Source organism: Ctenopharyngodon idella, chromosome 3, assembly GCF_019924925.1.
Source record: "Ctenopharyngodon idella isolate HZGC_01 chromosome 3, HZGC01, whole genome shotgun sequence".
NCBI lineage: Eukaryota > Metazoa > Chordata > Actinopteri > Cypriniformes > Xenocyprididae > Ctenopharyngodon > Ctenopharyngodon idella.
The window spans coordinates 34,672,023-34,693,463 of NC_067222.1; the positions used below are offsets into that span (position 1 = coordinate 34,672,023).

General features: G+C 38.3%; 1 protein-coding gene and 1 long non-coding RNA gene across 22 annotated transcripts in view; one reads left to right on the forward strand and one right to left on the reverse strand.

The window, feature by feature from the left end:
* The first annotated feature begins 4,356 nt into the window (after positions 1–4,356).
* LOC127508683 (polymeric immunoglobulin receptor-like) overlaps positions 4,357–21,441 on the forward strand; it is a 69,368-nt gene continuing 52,283 nt past the window's right edge. For 4 of the 20 annotated variants that reach the window (XM_051886823.1, XM_051886833.1, XM_051886837.1 and 1 more), the window contains exons 1-3: positions 4,357–4,496; positions 10,871–11,173; positions 11,292–11,618. In XM_051886823.1, the coding sequence (XP_051742783.1) occupies positions 4,448–4,496; positions 10,871–11,173; positions 11,292–11,618 (679 nt within the window). In that variant the 5' untranslated portion in view covers positions 4,357–4,447. Of the gene's footprint in view, positions 4,497–10,870; positions 11,174–11,291; positions 11,619–11,751; positions 11,869–12,045; positions 14,240–16,846; positions 16,974–21,441 lie in introns of those variants that run through there. The other 16 variants (XM_051886822.1, XM_051886839.1, XM_051886838.1 and 13 more) reach the window with 11 other exon arrangements.
* Positions 5,081–10,854, reverse strand: LOC127508688 (uncharacterized). 2 transcript variants are annotated; one of them, XR_007928867.1, is made up of 5 exons: positions 7,148–10,854; positions 6,902–7,055; positions 6,624–6,727; positions 5,887–5,946; positions 5,081–5,434 (listed from the first exon to the last, which is right to left on the reverse strand). It is a non-coding gene; the product is annotated as an uncharacterized LOC127508688 (long non-coding RNA). The 2 variants fall into 2 exon arrangements; XR_007928866.1 differs by lacking the exon at positions 6,902–7,055.

Below are 21,441 nucleotides of genomic sequence, written 5' to 3' on the forward strand. Positions count from 1 at the left end.
TTAATATGTGGATCTGTCTAGAGACAACGGCTTGAACCACATGAGCTCGAACATAAGATCGTGGTAGGGTTATGCAAGGCAACAGATGGAGTTCAGCTTTCCACTCTTCCCAAGCTTGCTGGAGCTCCTGAGGGAGGAGTGGGTCTTTGGACAAGCAATTTGGCTCGGGAACAGCCTTTTTGGATGCCTGGAACAAGGGCATATCCAGTTTCCGTAGCAACGGAGTAGCATACCTGAGAATGCCAGTGACCTCTACCCTCCTTGTCTTTGCCTTAAGTAGCTCTATTGCCTCTTTGTCCTGCTTTGATCTCACCACCATCTTGTCACTCTGAAAGGGCAGCATGTCCATCTGCCAGAGTTTCTCAACATTCCTCATAAACTCTGTTGTCTGTGGTGAAACACTGGTGAGGAGGCACTGTTGTGTGCATTCTGCCCACTGGATGAGGTGAGTAGGCCCCTGGAGCGTCCAACCCAGTCTTATATGGATAGCTGCTGGTCCTCCTGGAGGGCCCAACCTCACTGGCTCGACTGGAGTGAACAGATGAGGGTGATCCGCCCCTATTAATACAAGTAGCTTGACATGCTCGAATGGTTTAATAGGGAGGCCTGCCAGATGCTTATATTTCCTCTTCAACATGGAGATGGTATATGAGTGGTCTGCCAGGCTGAGACGCTGTGATGTAAATGCCTCTGTAATCTGAAAGCTTCTCCTGGGATGTGCAAGGGGTGATATGCGAAAGGACACGGATGATCCCTTCAACGTCTGGACATCCTGCCGTATTGTGCGAAGGACAACATCCTCTTGTCTACCTTGCAATCCAAGTTGGTCGACAGCTTCTGGAAGGAGCATAGCATAGTTCCGATCCATCATCCAATACTGCGTAGGTGTTAAGAGTACGGTCCTTGTTCCGAAGAAGCACTCTCACAACCTTTAATAGAACACGGGTGGAGGCTGATGGCCGGTCCAGGTAAAGAATCTCACTACTGGTGTTCACCAGACAACTATCTTCTTTAGGAGGCTCTGTTGCTGGACGGGTGTTCACACTATGGAGGACTTTCAAGTGCTTTCCTTGGCATAGATCACAGAGTCTTTTGAGGTCACACTGTGCTTCTTGGTGGGACCTCCCACATCTCCAGCATCTCTTATTCACCTTGATCCACTGTATAACTTCCTCCCTTGTGAGCTTCTGTATGGCAGTGTACTTATTCAGAAAGTGTTCTGAACTCTCACAATATGGGCAGTACGGCTTCATCTTGCCTCTTCTTTTAGACTCTGAGAGGCTCTGACCCTCATGCTTCACAGCCTTACTGTCTCCAGAGTACTCTCTGCCTCATGAATGTACATTGGCCACTGAATCTTACGGCTCGTTCCCGCTGGAGACAGGTGACGGCTGATGCAAGATTGAATTGCGTGCACACAACACTGTGAAGCACTCCACCGAATGCACTGCGTTCCATCAAAATAAAAGTCCCCGCGATCGGGAAGAAAACGCTCTTATGCATCCATGTCATAAATCAGTGTCATTAATGAGATTTTCACACAGACGTAATGGTTTTTATACTGTACAAACTGTATATTCTGTCCCCCTACACGAACCCTACCACTAGACCTACCCATGACAGAAAACATTCTGCTATTTTAGATTTTCAGAAAACATCATTCTGTATGATTTATGTATAAGCTTGTTTCCTCATAGGGACTTACTGTAAAAAATGTCCCCACAAAGTCAAAATGCACTGGTATTACTATACTTGTGGGCACATTTGGTCCCTTACCAGGACACACATGCACACCATTCCTTTGGAATATTCACCAGTTTCAAAATTATGCTAGTTTTTTTATTGCTATTTTTTTTTTATTTTTTTTTTTTGACCAACTACACATAGTTGATTTATTTTTTTTTCTTTTGTAATGTGTAATACTGTAATACTGTATTCACAACCACACATGCTTACATACTTGGTTTCAATCTTGCTTTCATGCTTACCATGAATTTTTCAACATCTCTCTGCTAATTACTCTCAATCTTGTACAGAAATGTACATAGCAGCTTATGAATCCGATGGCTCAGTGAGGCCTCCACTGCCAGCAAGATAATTAACACTTTCAGATGCCCAGAAAGCTACTAAATACATATTTAAAACAGTTGATGTGACTACAGTGGTTCAACCTTAATGTTATGAAGCGATGAGAATATTTTTTGTGCGCCAAATAAACAAAATAATGACTTTTCAACAATATCTAGTGATGGCCGATTTCAAAACACTGCTTCATGAAGCTTCGAAGCTTTACGAATCTTTTGTTTCAAATTGGTGGTTCGGAGCGCCAAAGTCATGTGATTTCAGTAAACGAGGCTTTGTTACGTCATAAGTGTTTCGCAATTTCAATAGTTCACGTGACTGGCAGTTTGATACGCGATCTGAGCCACTGATTCAAAACAAAAGATTTGTAAAGCTTCAAAGCTTCATGAGCAGTGTTTTGAAATCGCCCTTTACTAGATATTGTTGAAAAGTCGTTATTTTGTTTTTTTTGCCGCACAAAAAGTATTCTCATCGCTTCATGATGTTTTATTAACAAAGTTCGGGAGGAGCAGGTTCAGATAATTAACACAGGTGTAGAGCATTCAGTTATTCAACTCAACCAATGACAAGAGGTATAAATTCAGCAGACTTACCTCTGTTCATCTGAGAGTTTATCAGCATCCCTCCTCCACCCTCACTTCTAGTTCTATCTACTTTTACTACACCGGGGGGAGTACTCTGGGTTCGGGCCAAAATTCCGAGCTCTGAGCCCTCTCCCCGGACAGCACGCCAAATACGCATAACTTTACTCTATTTAATTATATGCATATGTGAACTCGTGAAATAATATATAAGTTGAACCAGTGTAGTCACATGAACTGTTTTAAATTAGGGCTGTCAATAGCTGACAATTTTTTTTTAATCGCGATTAATCGCACACTTATCGTGAAATTAAGCATACACCATTTATCTTGTTTATCCAGCAAAGTAAACCATCAGATTGAAGTGTAATTTTCACAAAACTGTATTTTTCAGCTTTTTTCAAGGTAAATTTAGATGTCTTTCCAAAAAAGGACACCAACCAAATGATATGATTTCATATAATTCATACATTTATGTACCCATAAAAAAATCACAGCAAAAAAACGTTTCAGAATTCACAGTATGTGCAAACAGCAAAGAACTTGTTTACATTTTAGACAAGTCAAGTTGCAATACTGAACAGGACCACATGGAGATGCCAAAAAAACCTAAACCAACCGCTTTGACCTGCATATATACTAAAGTACACAGCAACATACACAGGACAAATCCAAACATTATCCTGAATGTGTGTGAAAACAACGTGAATGTACTGAAATGTGTTTGTGCATAAATACAATGTGCGATCAGTGTGTCGAGAGCGCTCATACATGATTTGTTTGTGCATCAATATACTCACACATGCTTTGATTGCAATCCTCATCCATCAAAACTTTCTTAGCAAGAAGCTGGTTTGCTTTATCCAGCCGAGAAACATACTTTTCATTTCATCTGGCCATACAGCGGCGGGATGTTTCAACGTTCCATTCAGACAGGAACAGCGATGCGGGAGGGCTCACGCCCTTCAGATATAATGACACAATATGACAGAGAGTTCATGTTTTAAAGCAAAACAGACACTGGAATGAATAATTCTCTCTGCCATCTCTGATATAATTAGCATGGACTTTAAGGTCATCTAACTGCGTGGCGTAAATTACATTATGATGCAATTTCACATGTTTCTGTAATTTTTTTGCGTTAAATGCGTCAAATTATTTTAACGTGTTAAGGATTTTGAATTAATCGTGTGCGTTAACACGTTAAAGTTGACAGCCCTATTTTAAATACATCTTTAGTAGCATTCTGGGCATTGAAAGTGTTAATTATCTTGCTGGCAATGCAGGCCTCACTGAGCCATCAGATTTTATCAAAAATATCTTAATTTGTGTTCTGAAGATGAACGAAGGTCTTACGGGTGTAGAACGACATGAGGGTGAGCAATAAATGACAGAATTTTCATTTTTGGGTGAACTAACACTTTAAAGGTCATTCCTTTAGGCTGACATCAATATGGCACACATTTAGTAAAAGCAATAAACTTGGAGTCTGTTTGCTTTTGGATCATGTTTTGGTTACTTTAAATGCTTAATCATGAGCTAGTAGTGACATGAAAACCCCTGATATTGTCCCATAAATACAGCAGGATGACATATATGTTTTACTAGTGTCAATGATCAAGGAAAAGAAATAGAAATACAGAGCTGATGAAAAGAGGAAATGTTGCAACATGTTGGAGAAAAAAAAAAGCACCCAGATTTAAGACACATTAAGTTCATGTTTGCTGATCAAGTGAAGAGTGTGTAAGTTTGGACCATCAGTGAGTGAGTTCAGAGGATCAGTCATGAGGGAGTGTTTCTGTCTTTTCCTCTTTATGCTGCACTTTGCTGAAGGTAAGTCCACATTTACAAATACTTTCATTGTGAAAGAATTCAGAGTGAAATTAATCAGTCAATGGTTGTGATACTGTGATATTCCTAAGTAGGGATGGGTACCGAGAACCGGTATTTTTTTGGACTGGTACGCAATTGGGTCAATACCGAAGTACCGATAAGCTTCCCAGCAAACACATTTACGTTGTGGCAACGTCTGTGGCACGTTGCAGTTCTACTTCGGCAACCTCGCCGTCTACGTGCGCGCAACATTGTGACAACGTAGAATTGTAAGAGGCGACAGGGTTGTAGCAACGTTGTTGCGAAACGACATTCGGACAACTTGTTTTTTAATGACAGATTATTAATATTTCCCATTCTACGTGTTATATTTTGGGGTTAATTTTTAAACGGTCATACGTTAGGCATTTAAATGCTTTTAAAATATTGTATATCCTTATTATTTATGGGCAAACAATAAATTAAGTATAATCAACACATGCAAGTGTAAACTTTGAAGAGTAAAAATGACATACAAGGCCAGCAATATAATTTAATTTTATTAAAACACAGCATATAATCACAGTTAATCACATGTTAATTCCAAAAGGCATTTGTTATAATAATAATATAATATAATATATGAATAAAAATAATACCAAAAAGTAATTGTATATGATTATATATATATATTTATTCAACATACTTTTATTAAAAAACATGGAAGATAACAAGTAAATATCCAAAGAAAATATATTTTATATATATTTCAACAACTTCCCACCCTCCCTGCCAATATATTTGTGTACATTTTAAATAATAAATAAATAATATAAAATAAAAAAACAAAGGCAGATCAAAACGTTTAATGAACAAAAATAGGTTCTGTACATGGCAAACAGGGGAGTGTAGTTGACCATCCGGGAACAGAGAGGGCTGCACTGCAGGCACAGGTAAAACTGGGCAGAGAACAAAGCATATCAGAGCTTCACATGACAGGACTAGACAAGGAGTGACTAGTTAGCGTGAGCAGACATGAGAAAATAATCTAGTAAAGGAGACTAAATAGAAGACAAATCAATGAAAAAATAAACCAGTGTGTAGTGAACGAGTGGCAATCAGCTGAGAATGACTGATAGGGAGACACAAAAACAAACTCTTGAGGACAAACCTTGTTCCTGACAGATACATCACATCAGTGAAATACTAATATCCATTTGCAATTGCAGTTTGTTTAAACTTAAGACATTTATAGTTCAAGCATCTATCAAATCTCAAGTAAATTATTTTACACTTTATTTTTACTTTAGATCTTTAATACAACATGATAGTAGGCTACAGAAAAGACTACTATTAGGGAGAAAAGTGGATGATGACAGAGCATGTGCGCTGCCAATTCCTGAATACTTACTTCAAATTATAATGAAAAGAGATCCAATGAACCATCTTGTAATTGTGGGGTAACTGGTCGCTGTAAAATGAAATGTCAAACTTAGTATCATATTATTCCCAACTGTACAGAACAATAAAACAATATTAAAATGTGTTGCTTATAAATGTAAAAAAAGTATTTGTCACGAATGCCAGCGAAGTTCCCTCGATCGGCCACCGGAGGTCTCACTCTCCCGAGTACTAACTGGACTACAAATCCCAAGCGCCCACATACCTGGCCTGATTACGGCGCACCTGTTTCACGTCAGCCAGCTATTTAAGCCACACACACACTCACACTCCTCGCGAAGTATTGTTTGCCCAGCAACAATTTCTGAGCGGGTTTTCCATCTGCTTGTGTATTGACCTTGTTTGGATTAATGACCTTGGATTGTTTGCCGCCTGCCTGTTACCCTTTGTTTGCCTGGACTGCGTCTTTGATTGTTTGCTGCTTGGCCCGATCTCTTGCCCGGTTATGACCACGATGGTAGGACTATCTCTGACACAGTTGTTTACCCTGGTGATCCGACCCACGCCTGCCTGTACTGTGAGTTTGCTGTTTGCTAATAAACCGCTTATGGATCCCAATCAACCTGAGTCTGCGTCACAGTATTCATCTGTTGCTGGCTGGTCCTTGTAAAATGTAACTTAGTTACTCAAATCTAACTGGCCAAGAGTTTTGAAACAATCACATATAATACTTTGCCAAATACTTACATTAGCCTTCTTCCTAACCAGGCCTGGTGCATGTTTCAGCGTCTCTGCAATATGGCCTTCAGCATCCATACTGGTGGACCCAGGCTGTGATTTCATTATTGCCCCTAAAATGTTTACAATACAAGTAGGCCTACAGTTTTTAGAGATACACAACAAGGTAATTATCCATGTTGTATTACCAATCATGTAGAATTCTGTCACTTTAATGCTTCCTGATATTAAATCTAAAATAATTAAAATTACAGTAATATATGCAAATACTGTTATTTATTTATTACTTAGTAGAACTCGGTAAACACAAAGTTCTTCAAGTTTTCTCTTCCTTTCTTTGACACTATACTGTGCCCACACTTCTGAAGTTGCAATTTTTCGCATCAGTCACCGCACTGTTTCTGTGTAGTTCGGCCCTCCGAGTGAAGAAAGATATTTAACCTGAATTTAAATTAAATGCTATAGTCAAATCACATGCATATACACATTACAGTTCAGCTGTATTTTATTAAATAAAATGTCAGATTCTTAACTGTTTTTCTTTGAAGCTCCTCATCCACTCTCAGTTTCTCCTCAAATGAAAGAAAATCAGGTCAATTATCAACAGCAGGGATCGGGTTCTCTGGCCCTGTATCATCCTCTCTTGCCTGCAGTAGTCGTCGAATCAGCAGAGAATGCTCTTCTTGCGTTGCGATTATTTTACCTAGTTTCATTAGAACGTTTAACTGGAAATCTGTAATATAATTTCAGTTTGTAAGAACATCTGCTGATAAGGATTATTTAAAATATGAAACAATATTACTTACTGTTATTTAAAGTAAAATTTTGCCCTTGTGCACTGAAGTTATCTGAAAGGAAAGCAATTTTGTTATTTTTCTCTCTCTCTTTTTTTTTTTATTTTTTATATATATATATATATATATATATAATATGTATATATGTGTATATGTAATGTATGAGAAAATTCACATAGTGTAAATCAGGGGTGGAGCCAGACATTGTAAACATTCGGGGCTTAGCCCAAATCTATATTTTGTCTAATGACAATTTAACTTTCCGTTAACAGCTTTACTGTCATGAAAGGAACTTTATAGTAGTATACTGGAGTAAAGTTCATAAAATGTACATCTTTTTAGTTGTGATATAGAGTCTCAGTCTACATTACATTGACACTGGTGTTTTAGGATGCCAAACAATAATTAGGCCTACAACAATATTACAATATGATTTAGGCCTTAATTATTCATATGACAGTAATATCCATATATTGCAACAAATGCACTGTAAAATAAATGAACATTTTATAAGTAGTTACTTTACAATACAGTATAGGGAAATTACAATACTTTTGTAGGCCTAATTTCTTCACTTGCAAGAGATAAACCGTTTTTTTTTTTTTGATCATCTGATCGCGTGAGCAAATGTGCGCACTTCTCTTTAGAAACATGCAGCACAAACAGGCTGTCTTTTGCTGTTTTATAAAGGCACAAAGCCATATCACGGTTTCGATTTTAGTTCGTTGGCAAAATACAACGTTGAGACCATTTAGGCTATACATTTAGTATGTTTTAAATTTTCGGTTCATTATGAAACAATGGCGGCATAGGGTCATTAATGGGAAACACTGAATGAATGTTTAGCTGACAAATGTGCTAAAGTTGTCATATCAGCTGTTATATCATAACAAAAACCCTTCAACCGGGCCGAACGAGAGTCTCGAGGCCTGCCGCTGAGTGACAGGAGGCGTGGCTCTGTACAACTGCGGTGTGCGTGAACTCGCTGTCGGAGAGAAGAGAAATCGCTGCCGGTGTATACTGTAGAAAAGCGGTATTGAACTGTCTAACATATTTTAATAGAGATATATGTTTAGAAAAATAATATTTTGACAGCACTGTTAAGAAACCTCAAATCTGAAAGATTCGGAAAAACATTCGGGGCTCCCTTCGCCCACCCCTAGCGCCGCCCCTGGTGTAAATGTCACATTGACACGGAATATTGTGTTTGAATATTTACGTATCTTGTTTAGCGGAGGTAAATTAAAAACAATACTCACCTATCGTTGCTCGATGAAGAATGAGACGGCCGTTAGGTCGGTTGAAATTTAAAATGCTGATATTCAGGGCAGTGACGAGTTTATGTCGTCCAGTGGTAGTCCAGACAACCTAAGCGCAACCTTGAGCAATGAAACTGAGCAGTGGTAAGATGTCAACATTGTGACAACGCTGTAACAACCTTCTCAACGCAACGTAGTTATAGCAACCTTTTGGCCACGTTGTTAAAACGTTGTTAGAAGGTTGGCTACGTTGTGCCAACGTTCTGTGTTTGTTGGGTTATCGATATCGATACTCGCGTTGTTTTATCTCCGTATGCTTCGGTGTTAATGGCAATTAGAAGCTGCTGCTTGTCATTTTTCAAAAAGGAGGCAACACTAGAAATATAATGAAAGATTTACAAACAAAACACGCCATCTACCTCAAGCAATGCGCTGTATTTACTATATGTCTCCATCGTCTCCCAGCTCCAACTTTATAACATCATAAAATATAAGTCTTTAGCCAGTGCTAGTTAAGGTTTGGTATCGAAAATTGAATACTCGATGTCAGGAATCAAATACTTGTTATAAAATAAAAAAATTCGATTCCTCTTATCGATTCTTTTGTGTGCATCGACTTGTTGATCTTTATCACTGTCCCAGTAGCTCGCGAAAATAACAGAAATATGAGTAGAAAAATACATTACATTTCTCCAGTCCTTGTACTGTATTTTTGTATTTATTTTCTGTTATTTTCGGGAGCTACTGGGACAGTGATAAAGGTAAATAGCCCAGATCATGTCTGAGTCTGTAAATGGCCGTTAACAGAAGCCAGAGACGCTGAAGACGGACGCGAAGAGGAGAAAAATCTGTAGCAGACAGAGCAGCTCACTGTTCACGATGCTTGAAATATAGGAAGAAAATATACATATTCAATTAGGGGTGAGGGGTTATATGAATGTATCTCTGAAAGGAAGTACTATTACTGTCTTCAGAAAAGTTTAGATGGCAATGGCATTTTATTTTTTTCTTACTTCTGAATAAAGCAGCTATTTATAAGCGCAGTGCTGCTTTGTTGACAGCGGTAACCAAGGAAACGTGTACAGCGCAGATCCATGCAGCTCTTAAAGTGACAATTCCTGCTACCGTCTCTATGACAACACTAATCAAACAACAAAAGACAAAGAGAAAATTCACTCGTTCTTTACTGAGTAACTTTTGTAACTCTATTTGTAATGTATATTTATAAAGTGGTGTTATTTTACGTTTGATTACAGTTTCTGTACCTGAATACCTAAACATCTTAAACACTGGTTACTTCAATCATATCTTTGCTCAGTTGTATTTATTTGTTGCGATTGTTAATTTTTTATTTGTCCTCTTTTAATTAGTGTTTTACTTGTCTTTAATAATGCTTGAAATTTACATTAGGCTAGTTGTTTTTGCTATAGTATTTTTAAACCATAGGCAAAGGTTCCTTGTCTAAGTGTTCTTTAGCCTGTTGATTTTTGTTCATGACTTGCTCCCTGACAAAAAAATATGTTGATTTTCTTAAATAAAAATAGCTATAGACGCCAGAATTCTCTATTACATTCTGCTGTGCTCCTATGCACATGCTATTCAAAAATATGTTGTGCTGTGGTATGCTGAGGAAATCTCGCTCTCGCTCTCGCTCTCTCTCTCTCTCTCTCTCTCTCTCTCTCTCTCTCTCTCTCTCTCTCTCTCTCTCTCTCTCTCTCTCTCTCTCTTTCTCTTTGAAGGGCCTTTTTATTTAAAAAATGTGCTTTGTGTCCTTTTCTGTTTGCTCAGAGGCATTTGTAAACTGCAGTACTAAAGTTTAGCAGAAATAAAATAACTTGAAATTTTCACATTATCTTTTTGCACCAAATTATAGAGAGTAGAATCGATAACAGTATCGATAAGTACTGGTATCGATGTTGGTATCGATAAAATTCAAACGATACCCATCCCTATTCCTAAGTGATGAGTAGTGTGAATTTTAATTGAAACAGAATATTTGTCATATAGTTATACAGCCTCTGACACCCTGAGCAGAACTTCAAGCTCAGATTGAGTCTCATGCTCTGTTATCATGTCTGTGAAACTTTATTTCATTTTAAGCATGCTGAATTATTATTCAGTGGTGGTATAATAAAACTCTTCTTCCTGATGTTAATCTCTAAAGCTGAAATCTCTAAAAATGAAAAACTCTCTGTGTCTGCAGGTTGTCGACTTTCAAGTCATGGACAGTCTGAAGAAGTAACAGGTTACACAGGTGGATCAGTCCTGCTGCCCTGCTCCTGTACTGACCCTCAATCTACAGTAAAGTCATTCACCTGGTATTACACAACAGGATGGATTAAAGTTTTTGAAGATGAAAAATTCAAGGGCAGACTGAAGCTGTTTAATGAAAGTTCTCCAGCAAATCTGTCTCTGCTCATTTCTGACCTCAGAAAGAAGGATGAAGGGTTATATAGGTGTCAGACTTTAGGCAGAAATTATACAGACATTACAGTAAAGATAAAAGGTAAATGGAATATTTTCGTATGAAACTCGTATCTCTCAAAATGCAGCATATGTTTTCTTCTTTCAGTAAAGTGCAGTGTAAATGTAAATGTCAGTAACTGTTGTGAGTGTGTTGTCAGGGTGTGATCTGGACCAGAATAAACAGACGGTCGCGGTGACGGGACACTCGGGAGAGTCTGTAGTTTTGCCCTGTTCCTGTACTGAACTACAGGACAAACCTCCACAACTTACATGGACATATACTCCACTAAAACACAAAACAAAACCTGAAGAAATTTACCCAAATGAACAGAGTGAGAGACACAGAGGTAGAGTCAAACTGTTGAATGAAACCTCTCCAGGAAATCTCTCTCTACTCATATCAGACCTGAACACAGAAGATCAGGGAGAATATCATTGCTCTGTGCTTCAACAACAACACGTCAACATCACACTCAGTGTTCAAGGTCATTTTCTACTGCTGCTGTTTTGAACATCAATTAATTTGATCATTAATAAAATTAACTGTTAGAAGAATGACCTTTACTATAATATGTCCTCTTGTGTTATATTATGACTGACAATTATTTAATTCTGCAGAGGAACTTTACTTTCAATCAATCTGTTTATCAATCCATAAACCTGCAAAAGAAGAAAGTACAAGCACTCAACACTCAGGAGGCATATTGAGAAAACAACCACACAACTCACCTTAATGTAAGTAGTCAGTTAAGATTTTAGTTTTAAGAAAGTGTCTTGACTAGAATTAATCGGATAAATTAATATATTGATACGATATGCTGCTTATCTGTTTTTGAATGCTTTATTGTGCTTGTGACATTTATCAACTCAGACACTGATCTCTCTGTACAACATCTCATTCTCTCTCTCTAGGATGAAGTGACATGTTCTAACAGACACACCAGCTCACAGAGACACCGTAGAGCATGTGCTGTATACAAGCATCAAAGAAATATGACTTAATCATCTGTATTTTGTCTGAAACTTCTGATACTTCCTGTTATAGCGTACCTATTTTATGCCGTTTTAACTCAACTTAAAAGGTAAACAAAACACCAGGTTGTATTCTGACCATGTACTGCTAATACTACATAGACAAACAAACTATAAAGAGATTTATACAGCCAGACCAAAACCAGTGTTTATGTACTTAGAAAGTTATAGTAGCTTGTTCTTCATAATCTCTGTGGCAAGTTTCCTGTAAGCATTGTTATCTTGGTACCATGTAAACATTTTAATGATTTAACAAATAGTGGAGTATATGAATATCTGTCTTTCAGCAGGACTGTGCTGTTTTATTACAATAAAAAATAGAGGTCTTGACCTCTGATGTTACTTAAGTACAAACCCGATTCCAAAAAAGTTGGGACACTGTACAAATTGTGAATAAAAAAGGAATGCAATGATGTGGAAGTTTCAAATTTCAATATTTTATTCGGAATACAACATAGATGACATATCAAATGTTTAAACTGAGAAAATGTATAATTTTAAGGGAAAAATAAGTTGATTTTAAATTTCATGGCATCAACACATCTCAAAGTTGGGACAAGGCCATGTTTACCACTGTGTGGCATCCCCTCTTTTTATAACAGTCTGCAAACGTCTGGGGACTGAGGAGACAAGTTGCTCAAGTTTAGGAATAGGAATGTTGTCCCATTCTTGTCTAATACAGGCTTCTAGTTGCTCAACTGTCTTAGGTCTTCTTTGTTGCATCTTCCTCTTTATGATGCGCCAAATGTTTTCTATGGGTGAAAGATCTGGACTGCAGGCTGGCCATTTCAGTACCCGGATCCTTCTTCTACGCAGCCATGATGTTGTAATTGATGCAGTATGTGGTCTGGCATTGTCATGTTGGAAAATGCAAGGTCTTCCCCGAAAGAGACGACGTCTGGATGGGAGCATGTTGTTCTAGAACTTGGATATACCTTTCAGCATTGATGGTGCCTTTCCAGATGTGTAAGCTGCCCATGCCACATGCACTCATGCAACCCCCATACCATCAGAGATGCAGGCTTCTGAACTGAGCGCTGATAACAACTTGGGTTGTCCTTGTCCTCTTTAGTCCGGATGACATGGCGTCCCAGTTTTCCAAAAAACTTTTTTTTTGGAAAACACTCTGGGCCACAGTCCATTTTAAATGAGCCTTGGCCCAGAGAAAACGCCTGCGCTTCTGGATCATGTTTAGATATGGCTTCTTTTTTGACCTATAGAGTTTTAGCCGGCAACTGCGAATGGCACGGTGGATTGTGTTCACCGACAATGTTTTCTGGAAGTATTCCTGAGCCCATGTGATTTCCATTACAGTAGCATTCCTGTATGTGATGCAGTGCCGTCTAAGGGCCCGAAGATCACGGGCATCCAGTATAGTTTTCCGGCCTTGACCCTTATGCACAGAGATTGTTCCAGATTCTCTGAATCTTTGGATGATATTATGCACTGTAGATGATGATAACTTCAAACTCTTTGCTATTTTTCTCTGAGAAACTCCTTTCTGATATTGCTCCACTATTTTTCGCCGCAGCATTGGGGGAATTGGTGATCCTCTGCCCATCTTGACTTCTGAGAGACACTGCCACTCTGAGAGGCTCTTTTTATACCCAATCATGTTGCCAATTGACCTAATAAGTTGCAAATTGGTCCTCCAGCTGTTCCTTATATGTACATTTAACTTTTCCGGCCTCTTATTGCCACCTGTCCCAACTTTTTTGGAATGTGTAGCGCTCATGAAATCCAAAATGAGCCAATATTTGGCATGACATTTTAAAATGTCTCACTTTCAACATTTGATATGTTATCTATATTCTATTGTGAATAAAATATAAGTTTATGAGATTTGTAAATTATTGCATTCATTTTTTATTCACAATTTGTACAGTGTCCCAACTTTTTTTGAATCGGGTTTGTAAAACACTTTTAGTGTTGCATCATCAAATATCATTACTCTACATCAGGGATTCCCAAAGTGTGGTACGCGCACCCCCAGGGGTACGCGAGAGGAAAAATGTAATGTCTGTTTTTTTAAGTGGGATTTTTCCATACAATAAAAAAAAACATGAACAGTAAACATTTCCTTTGTAATAGCTTTTATTTTAAATAAAAAATTATAATTTATTAGTTTTTGATAGAAACGTAGAAGAAGACAGCTGCTGTCTTCTTCTACGCACTGCTCTTTTATGCACTGCAGGCTAGGCTATATGCGTGCCAACTCGTTTCATTCATTCCATATATATATATTATAAATATGCTTAACTGGCTGAAATCAGGGAAACGTCTTATCTATTTCGGAGCTTATTCTCTTTAATTTTGTGGATCGTTTGTAACTTCATTGCAATTTAATTCAATGTACTGTCGTTCTAATTTCCATAACCGTTGTGTTATGATGATGATGATGCTAGCTCCACGGTCATTTAATAGGCCTAGCCTATTAGCCTATTAACTAATGAGGACTAGTAAAATGTCCTCACTAATCAGTTGTCACAATATATTTCACTGTATAAGCAGGGCCGGCGCGTGCCTATAGGCGAACTAGTCAGCCGCCTAGGGCAGCAGCACAGTCAGGGTGGCAAGAACGAGAGGGATTTAGTTTTTAATTTAATTAATGTATTATGTTTTGTTTTTTTTGTTTTTTTTTTGGACATTCGTTTGGAATTATTTCACTTATATCAAAAAGTTACCACCCAATTAGTTATTCTAAATCTAAATTATCTTTCCTTCTACCAGCTACCAATGCCCGCCCACCCCAACTAAGAGCGGCATATGGGGCAATCTGTTGATTTCACAATGGCCAATCAGAGGTATTTAAGTTAGCACTGAACAAAAACACCGCGTTTTGAGCGGTGAGTTCTGCACGCTCACAAATCCTCTCATAATAACAAAGTGTAGACATTATGTAAATAAGAGATTCATTGTCCAGACAGATTCATTTATTACAACAGAACTTTGTGAGATCGCGATGAAGTAGCCTAATATGACAACTTTTTAGTGATTATAGAGGGAGCTCTCTTTGCGCGCTTTCTGACATGCCAAATCCCTTAACAGTATGATTATTTTTCTGTTAAAATTAACAGTGGTTTGTGAACGTAGACGCTTTAATAACAAATTATTTATCAGGAGTGTTTATGCTGGGTTGTGTAGGTTGTGTGGCGACACGTAAATTTAAATTATTAAAAGGAAATGTATGTGTTTTTAAAGGGGAACTTCTCTGCCTTCCCTTGGAGTTCACCCTCCGCCTATGTGTGTGAGAAAATGGAGGAGAGGTCACGTAGCTCACATTTTTGTGTGCATAATATTTATATGCACCATATATTTATAACCTCTATTTATAACGAAGAGCTGTGCATGCGCAAGTGACCTTATTTTGAGTGTGAGAACCGCGTGCACACTGTCACTTCGCCACTACTAGAACTACCACCGATTTTGCCGGTTTCGTGTGTCTCATTGAAAATGAACTAGAGACTTGTGCTTTGCGGGTCCCGTGTAAAACTGTCTTTAAGTCGAAATAAGCTACTGCTGACCAAATTGATCAGCGGCCCACCAGGAATTTTCCTGAATCTTCCAGGAGATATTCTTACTAGCTGTATAATAAAATACAGCGTTTGCATTTGCACTTAAGGGTAGTTTTTTTTTACTTTGCTGATGCAAAATCTTGAGGCAATGAGATCCAGGCAGTCCAGCAATGATTATGTCAGAGATCGAATTTGAATAAGGAATAACAAATTTATTAAGTAAAAATTATAGAGACAAACAAATTAAGTAATTAATAGTTAATAATAAAATCTAAAGTATTGTATCTAACAGATAAAGATGAAGATCAGAATATAGAGAAAGAAGGAACAAAATTAAGACATTTGCAGAATGAAATGAGAGGTAGAAGAGAAGAAGCAGAAGCAGCCAGAAGTAGAAGACGCTGAAGAGATGAGAGAAGCAAAAAGAGCAAAGAGCAAAGAAAAGCTAAACTATCAAAGACCCAGTCCATTTTATACCATAAGCATAGGAAAACTTACATCCCACTCAAACTTATGTTTTGGTCTAATAAGAAAAGGTCAAACAGACATGAAATATGAATAAAATGCATGAATATGAATATTGACCATTTTGGATCCACCACAAAGCAGTTATCTGCACAAAGAACGCAAATCATTAATATTTAGGAAGCATTATCTTTGAATGCCAACTATTGTAAAGCACTTCATTCATCTGATATCATATCATTTGAATCACTTTCACATTCACACAACATGAACATCATGTAATCAGTCTGAGATTTGGAGAACACTGTTTAGAGCAAGTTTAGAGATATAAATCCACTGCTTACCTATTACTTTTGTTTGTTTATTAACAGTCAGCTTAATCTGCTAATTGAGATGAATCATTCATATGTTTTCATGACTTTAAATGAGGATCATTTCAGTTTGATGAGCGCAAAGCAATAATTCAGTCCTCAATTTTAGCAAAATCAGCAGTTTAACAGCCATAAAACAGACAACATTGTGGATCATGATCTACTGACTAAATGCAGATCATTTAACTCTCTAAATGTTAAATCATGAGCTGCAGTATATGAAAACAGCATATATGTTTTATTAGTGTCAGTGATCCAGGAAGAGAAGCAGAATTACATAGCTGATTAAAAGAGGAAATGGCAAAAAATGACTTAAGTTCCTGAAGACTTAAAACCAGCAGCACAGAATTAAGACTCAGTTCACACTCGCTGATAAAGTGGAGAGTGAGTGAGTTCAGAGCATCAGTCATGAGGGAGTGTTTCTGTCTTTTCCTCTTTATGCTGCACTTTACTGAAGGTAAGTCCACATTTATAAATACTTTTATTAAGAGTGACATTAATCAGTCATCATCCTAAGACACGAAACGATCGGTTTGTACGAGAAACCGAACAGTATTCATATCGTTTTTTACCTCTAATACACCACTATGTCCAACTGCCTGAGCCATGTATTAGGCTACATGTCTGATATTTATGCTATCATAACAGTAGTTTAAGAATAGCTGCTGAATAGTAGACACGGTAGAAATAATGGCAATTGTGATATTACTTTAATCTTTCATGACGGTTACTGAGATGGCCAATTTGTATATATTTTAAAACATTTTTGTCATTTGTCATTTTTGTCAAATGTTAAAAGTGTGTTGGATTTGGATCTTGTGAAAGTGTTTGTTTTTGATTGTTTTTGATATATATTTTTTTTAGTTTATAATCATCACACTGTCTTAAAATTAAATGACCAAGTTTGCTCATATTAATAGGCTATTTTAATGCAAGATTCACACAAACATCATTTACATATTGTTTTCCATATTTACAATTTATCTTTAAAGATTTGTCACTCACTTTTTGTGATACTTCTGTGTTTAGAGTACAATAAGAGCGTTTATCACCGGCTTAGAAACAAGTTGTTTCTCATGTAGGAAAATGCAGACTCCCGTTCAGCAAGCATCTATTTACACAATGTAAACAGCGGCATATTTCGCCGTCGCCTCGCTCAAACAATATAGGTTCTCATTTGGTCTCTTTGGAAAGAAACTTATGAGGAATTGTTTTCCCTTCTCTACTGTTTAATTTTTGGCTGATCTTAGTGTAATATTGTGGGTGTTTTTGAGGCTTATATATATCCTAAGATAACTTTATGAACATATAAATAAAACCCTTGGACACTGACGAGATCTTCCCTTTTTTTATTTCCTCTTTTTTTTTCTTCCCTCTCTTTCCGCCCTCTTTTTTCTATATCACCCGTCACAATAAAAATCCTCACAACAACATCCACATTAACACTGAATAGATACTGCTGAATGAACATTCAAATATTCAAACATAACATCAGCTTTCATCTTTTAACAATGTGCTAAACTTTTAACTCTTACACTACTTCCCCCTTATGAAAAGAAACGTCCTCGTTTCCTGAAATACAAAACAGAAACAATACATCTGTAACAAAATATGCTTTCTAGACATTTGCAATCTCAAACAAAAGAATATCAGGTACAGAAAAACACAAATCAAAATTTGAATATGAATCTTTTACAAAAATACAAATAAGATTTTGAATGTGTCAGTTTTCCTTTTTCTTTTTTTTTTTTTTTTAATACTCCAACTCTGTTTTCAACCATACATCACACAATCCCATACTCAGGAATTTACTTGTATATGAACAAGAATATGTGGAGATGGATGTTAAGACATTATACTACCCTATAACGTAATGGAGGACGCACAGAACGTCCTGACCTTGTTCTCATGCCAGTTGCTAGCTGTTCTGTAGGGAGTTCTACATGGGATTCAGCTCTAGAACCCTCAGAAAGTTCAATCTGAACCTGAACAGGTTCTTGAATCTGTTGAGTTGGCTTTACAGACTTGGGTACAGCAGAGTCATGAAACACATAAAGTCTGGAGCCTGATAGTGCTGTAAGTGGATGGCATCCCCTTTGAGGGGATGTCAGAACTGGACGTGGATCAGGTGACCACACAGAGCGGTAAGGTTTCAGCCGATTATAGTGAATTACTTTAGGCTTTGACCTAGAATCAAGCAGATCTTATAAGTTACTCCAATGTCACCCGCCGATGAATCCAATCTGCTCAACACCTTGTATGGACCAGTCCATTTCAGAGAGAGTTTGTGTCTTGCCCTAGATGGAAGATCAACCCATACAAGATCATTAGGTTGATAAGCCACATGTCGGATATGACGGTCATAGTAATGCTTTTGCTGTGCTCCAGCTGGCTGGATGTTGTCTGCAACAGTAGAAAAAAGCAGCGCGTAGTCATCCCAGCATAGAATACGCATATTCAGTTGGAGTTCCGGGAGTAGCCCTGGAAGTTGCTGGGGGTACACCAAGGAGAAAATCAGCAGGTAGGCGAGCTTCTCTGCCATGTCAAGTCAAGTCAAGTCACCTTTATTTATATAGCGCTTTTTACAATGTAGATTGTGTCAAAGCAGCTTTACATTGATAACTGGTACATTGTTTGGCTGCACAGCAGCTCTTAAAGAATAGTGCCAATGCAGGCAGATCAAAGCACTGTTGAATATCAAATGTCAAGTCAAGTGTCCCCAACTAAGCAAGCCAGAGGCGACAGCGGCAAGGAACCCAAACTCCATCAGGTGACATCAGGTGGCAGACAAGTGGCAAATTGGTGTTAAAATGGAGAAAAAAACCTTGGGAGAAACCAGGCTTAGTCGGGGTGCCAGTTCTCCTCTGGCCAACAGTGCTTTGTTACAATTCAGGTTGCTATCATAAGTCCAATAGGATCGCAACATTAAAAGTATTTATTTCAGTTCCATCCAATTGAGGATCATATTGAGGATCACGCCGGTATGGACGGTTGTTGAGGAACTGTGTCGTGGCTGTCGTGTCGATGAGGCCCTCACAGTGGATGATCTAGTTGACTCAATCTCTGCTGATACGTCAGGGCTGCGTTGTGGTCGTGTCAAGGTGCAGGTCCTTGGTCTCACCTGGATACGGCCTTGTGTCCAGGTAGTCACCGTTGACTACGGTGAACCTCGGGATAAACAGAAAGACTAATATTAGCGTAGATGCCATTCTTCTTCTGATGTAACGAGTATATCAGGTGTTATAGGAAGTGTTCCCGGTTCCGGCTGACCTAATTTATGCAGCCTAATAATCCTTTAACAGATTTGAAAATATAAATTGGTAATGTGTTATGTGTATGCCAGGTTAAAGAGATGCGGTTTTAGTCTAGATTTAAACTGACAGAGTGTGTCTGCTTCCCGAACAATGCTAGGAAGATTGTTCCAGAGTTTAGGTGCCAAATAGGAGAAGGATCTACCGCCTGCGGTAGAAATCAAAATCAACCGCAGGCGGTAGATCCTTCTCCTATTTGGCACCTAAACTCTGGAACAATCTTCCTAGCATTGTTCGGGAAGCAGACACACTCTGTCAGGTAGGTATTAGGTATTATCAGCTGGCCTGAATTCTGAGATCGCAATAGACGTGAAGGACTATAATGAATTAGGAGCTCGCTCAGGTACTGGGGAGCTAAACCATTTAGTGCTTTGTAAGTAATTAGCAAGATTTTAAAATCTATATGATGTTTAACAGGAAGCCAATGCAGTGTTGACAGAACTACGCTAATATGGTCATACTTCCTGGTTCTAGTAAGAACTCTAGCTGCTGCATTTTGTACGAGCTGTAGTTTATTTATCAGGCGAGCAGAACAACCACCCAGTAGAGCATTACAGTAATCTAGCCTTGAGGTCACGAACGCATGAACTAACTGTTCTGCATTTTTCATTGAGAGCATATGTCGTAGTTTAGATATATTTTTAAGATGGAAGAATGCGGTTTTACAGATGCTAGTAACATGGCCTTCAAATGAAAGATTGGTATCAAAGAGCACACCCAGGTTCCTAACTGACGACGAAGACTTAACAGAGCAGCCATCAAGTGTTAGACAATATTCTAGGTTATTACGTGAAGAAGTTTTTGGTCCAAAAATTAGAATCTCTGTTTTATTTGTTCTGGCCATGTGCCAAGAAGAATGGTGTATGCTTAGTTGAGGAATGAACACTCGTATTGTAAGCAAATTCAACCTGTTTTAAGTGGTCATCCCATTCCCCACCTTTGGTATATAGATATTTTGCAAGCTGATCTTTTATGGATCTATTGGCACGTTCTACCATACCGTCCGACATGGCATGATATGGGGATGTCCGTGTTTTACGAATCCCAAGTAGGGAACACAGTTCTTTCACCAAATCAGAATCGAACTGTCGACCTTGGTCAGTGTGCAAACTCTGGGGCACACCATGTTGGCTCACATAGTCTTCAAACAAGCACTTGGCGACATTCGTTGCACGTTGATCAGAAACTGCATAGAGGTTGAGGTATTTGGTGAAGTAGTCCATTACTACAAGAACATACCGATTCCCTTTCTGTGTAATGGGCAACTCTGTTAGATCAGCAGCAACTTTCAAAAGGCATGTTTGTGACTATATTTTGCATTGGGGCCTGCTGATGAGGTGTTTGTGGTCTCCTTGATTCACAAGCTTGACAGTGGGCACACCATTGTGTAATGTCCCTCGACATGCAGGGCCAGTAGCATCTCACGAGAGCACGTTGCAGTGTCTTTTGTGCACTGAAATGTCCAGAGAGTGAATGACCATGTAAAGTCTCAAACACGTTATGCTGTAGTGCAGGCGGAACTACAACCTGCAGAATCTGTTCACCTGGTGGAGGTCTGACTCTATGACAAAGGACAGAATCCACAAAGGTAAGCCTTGGGAACTCTTTCCAGAA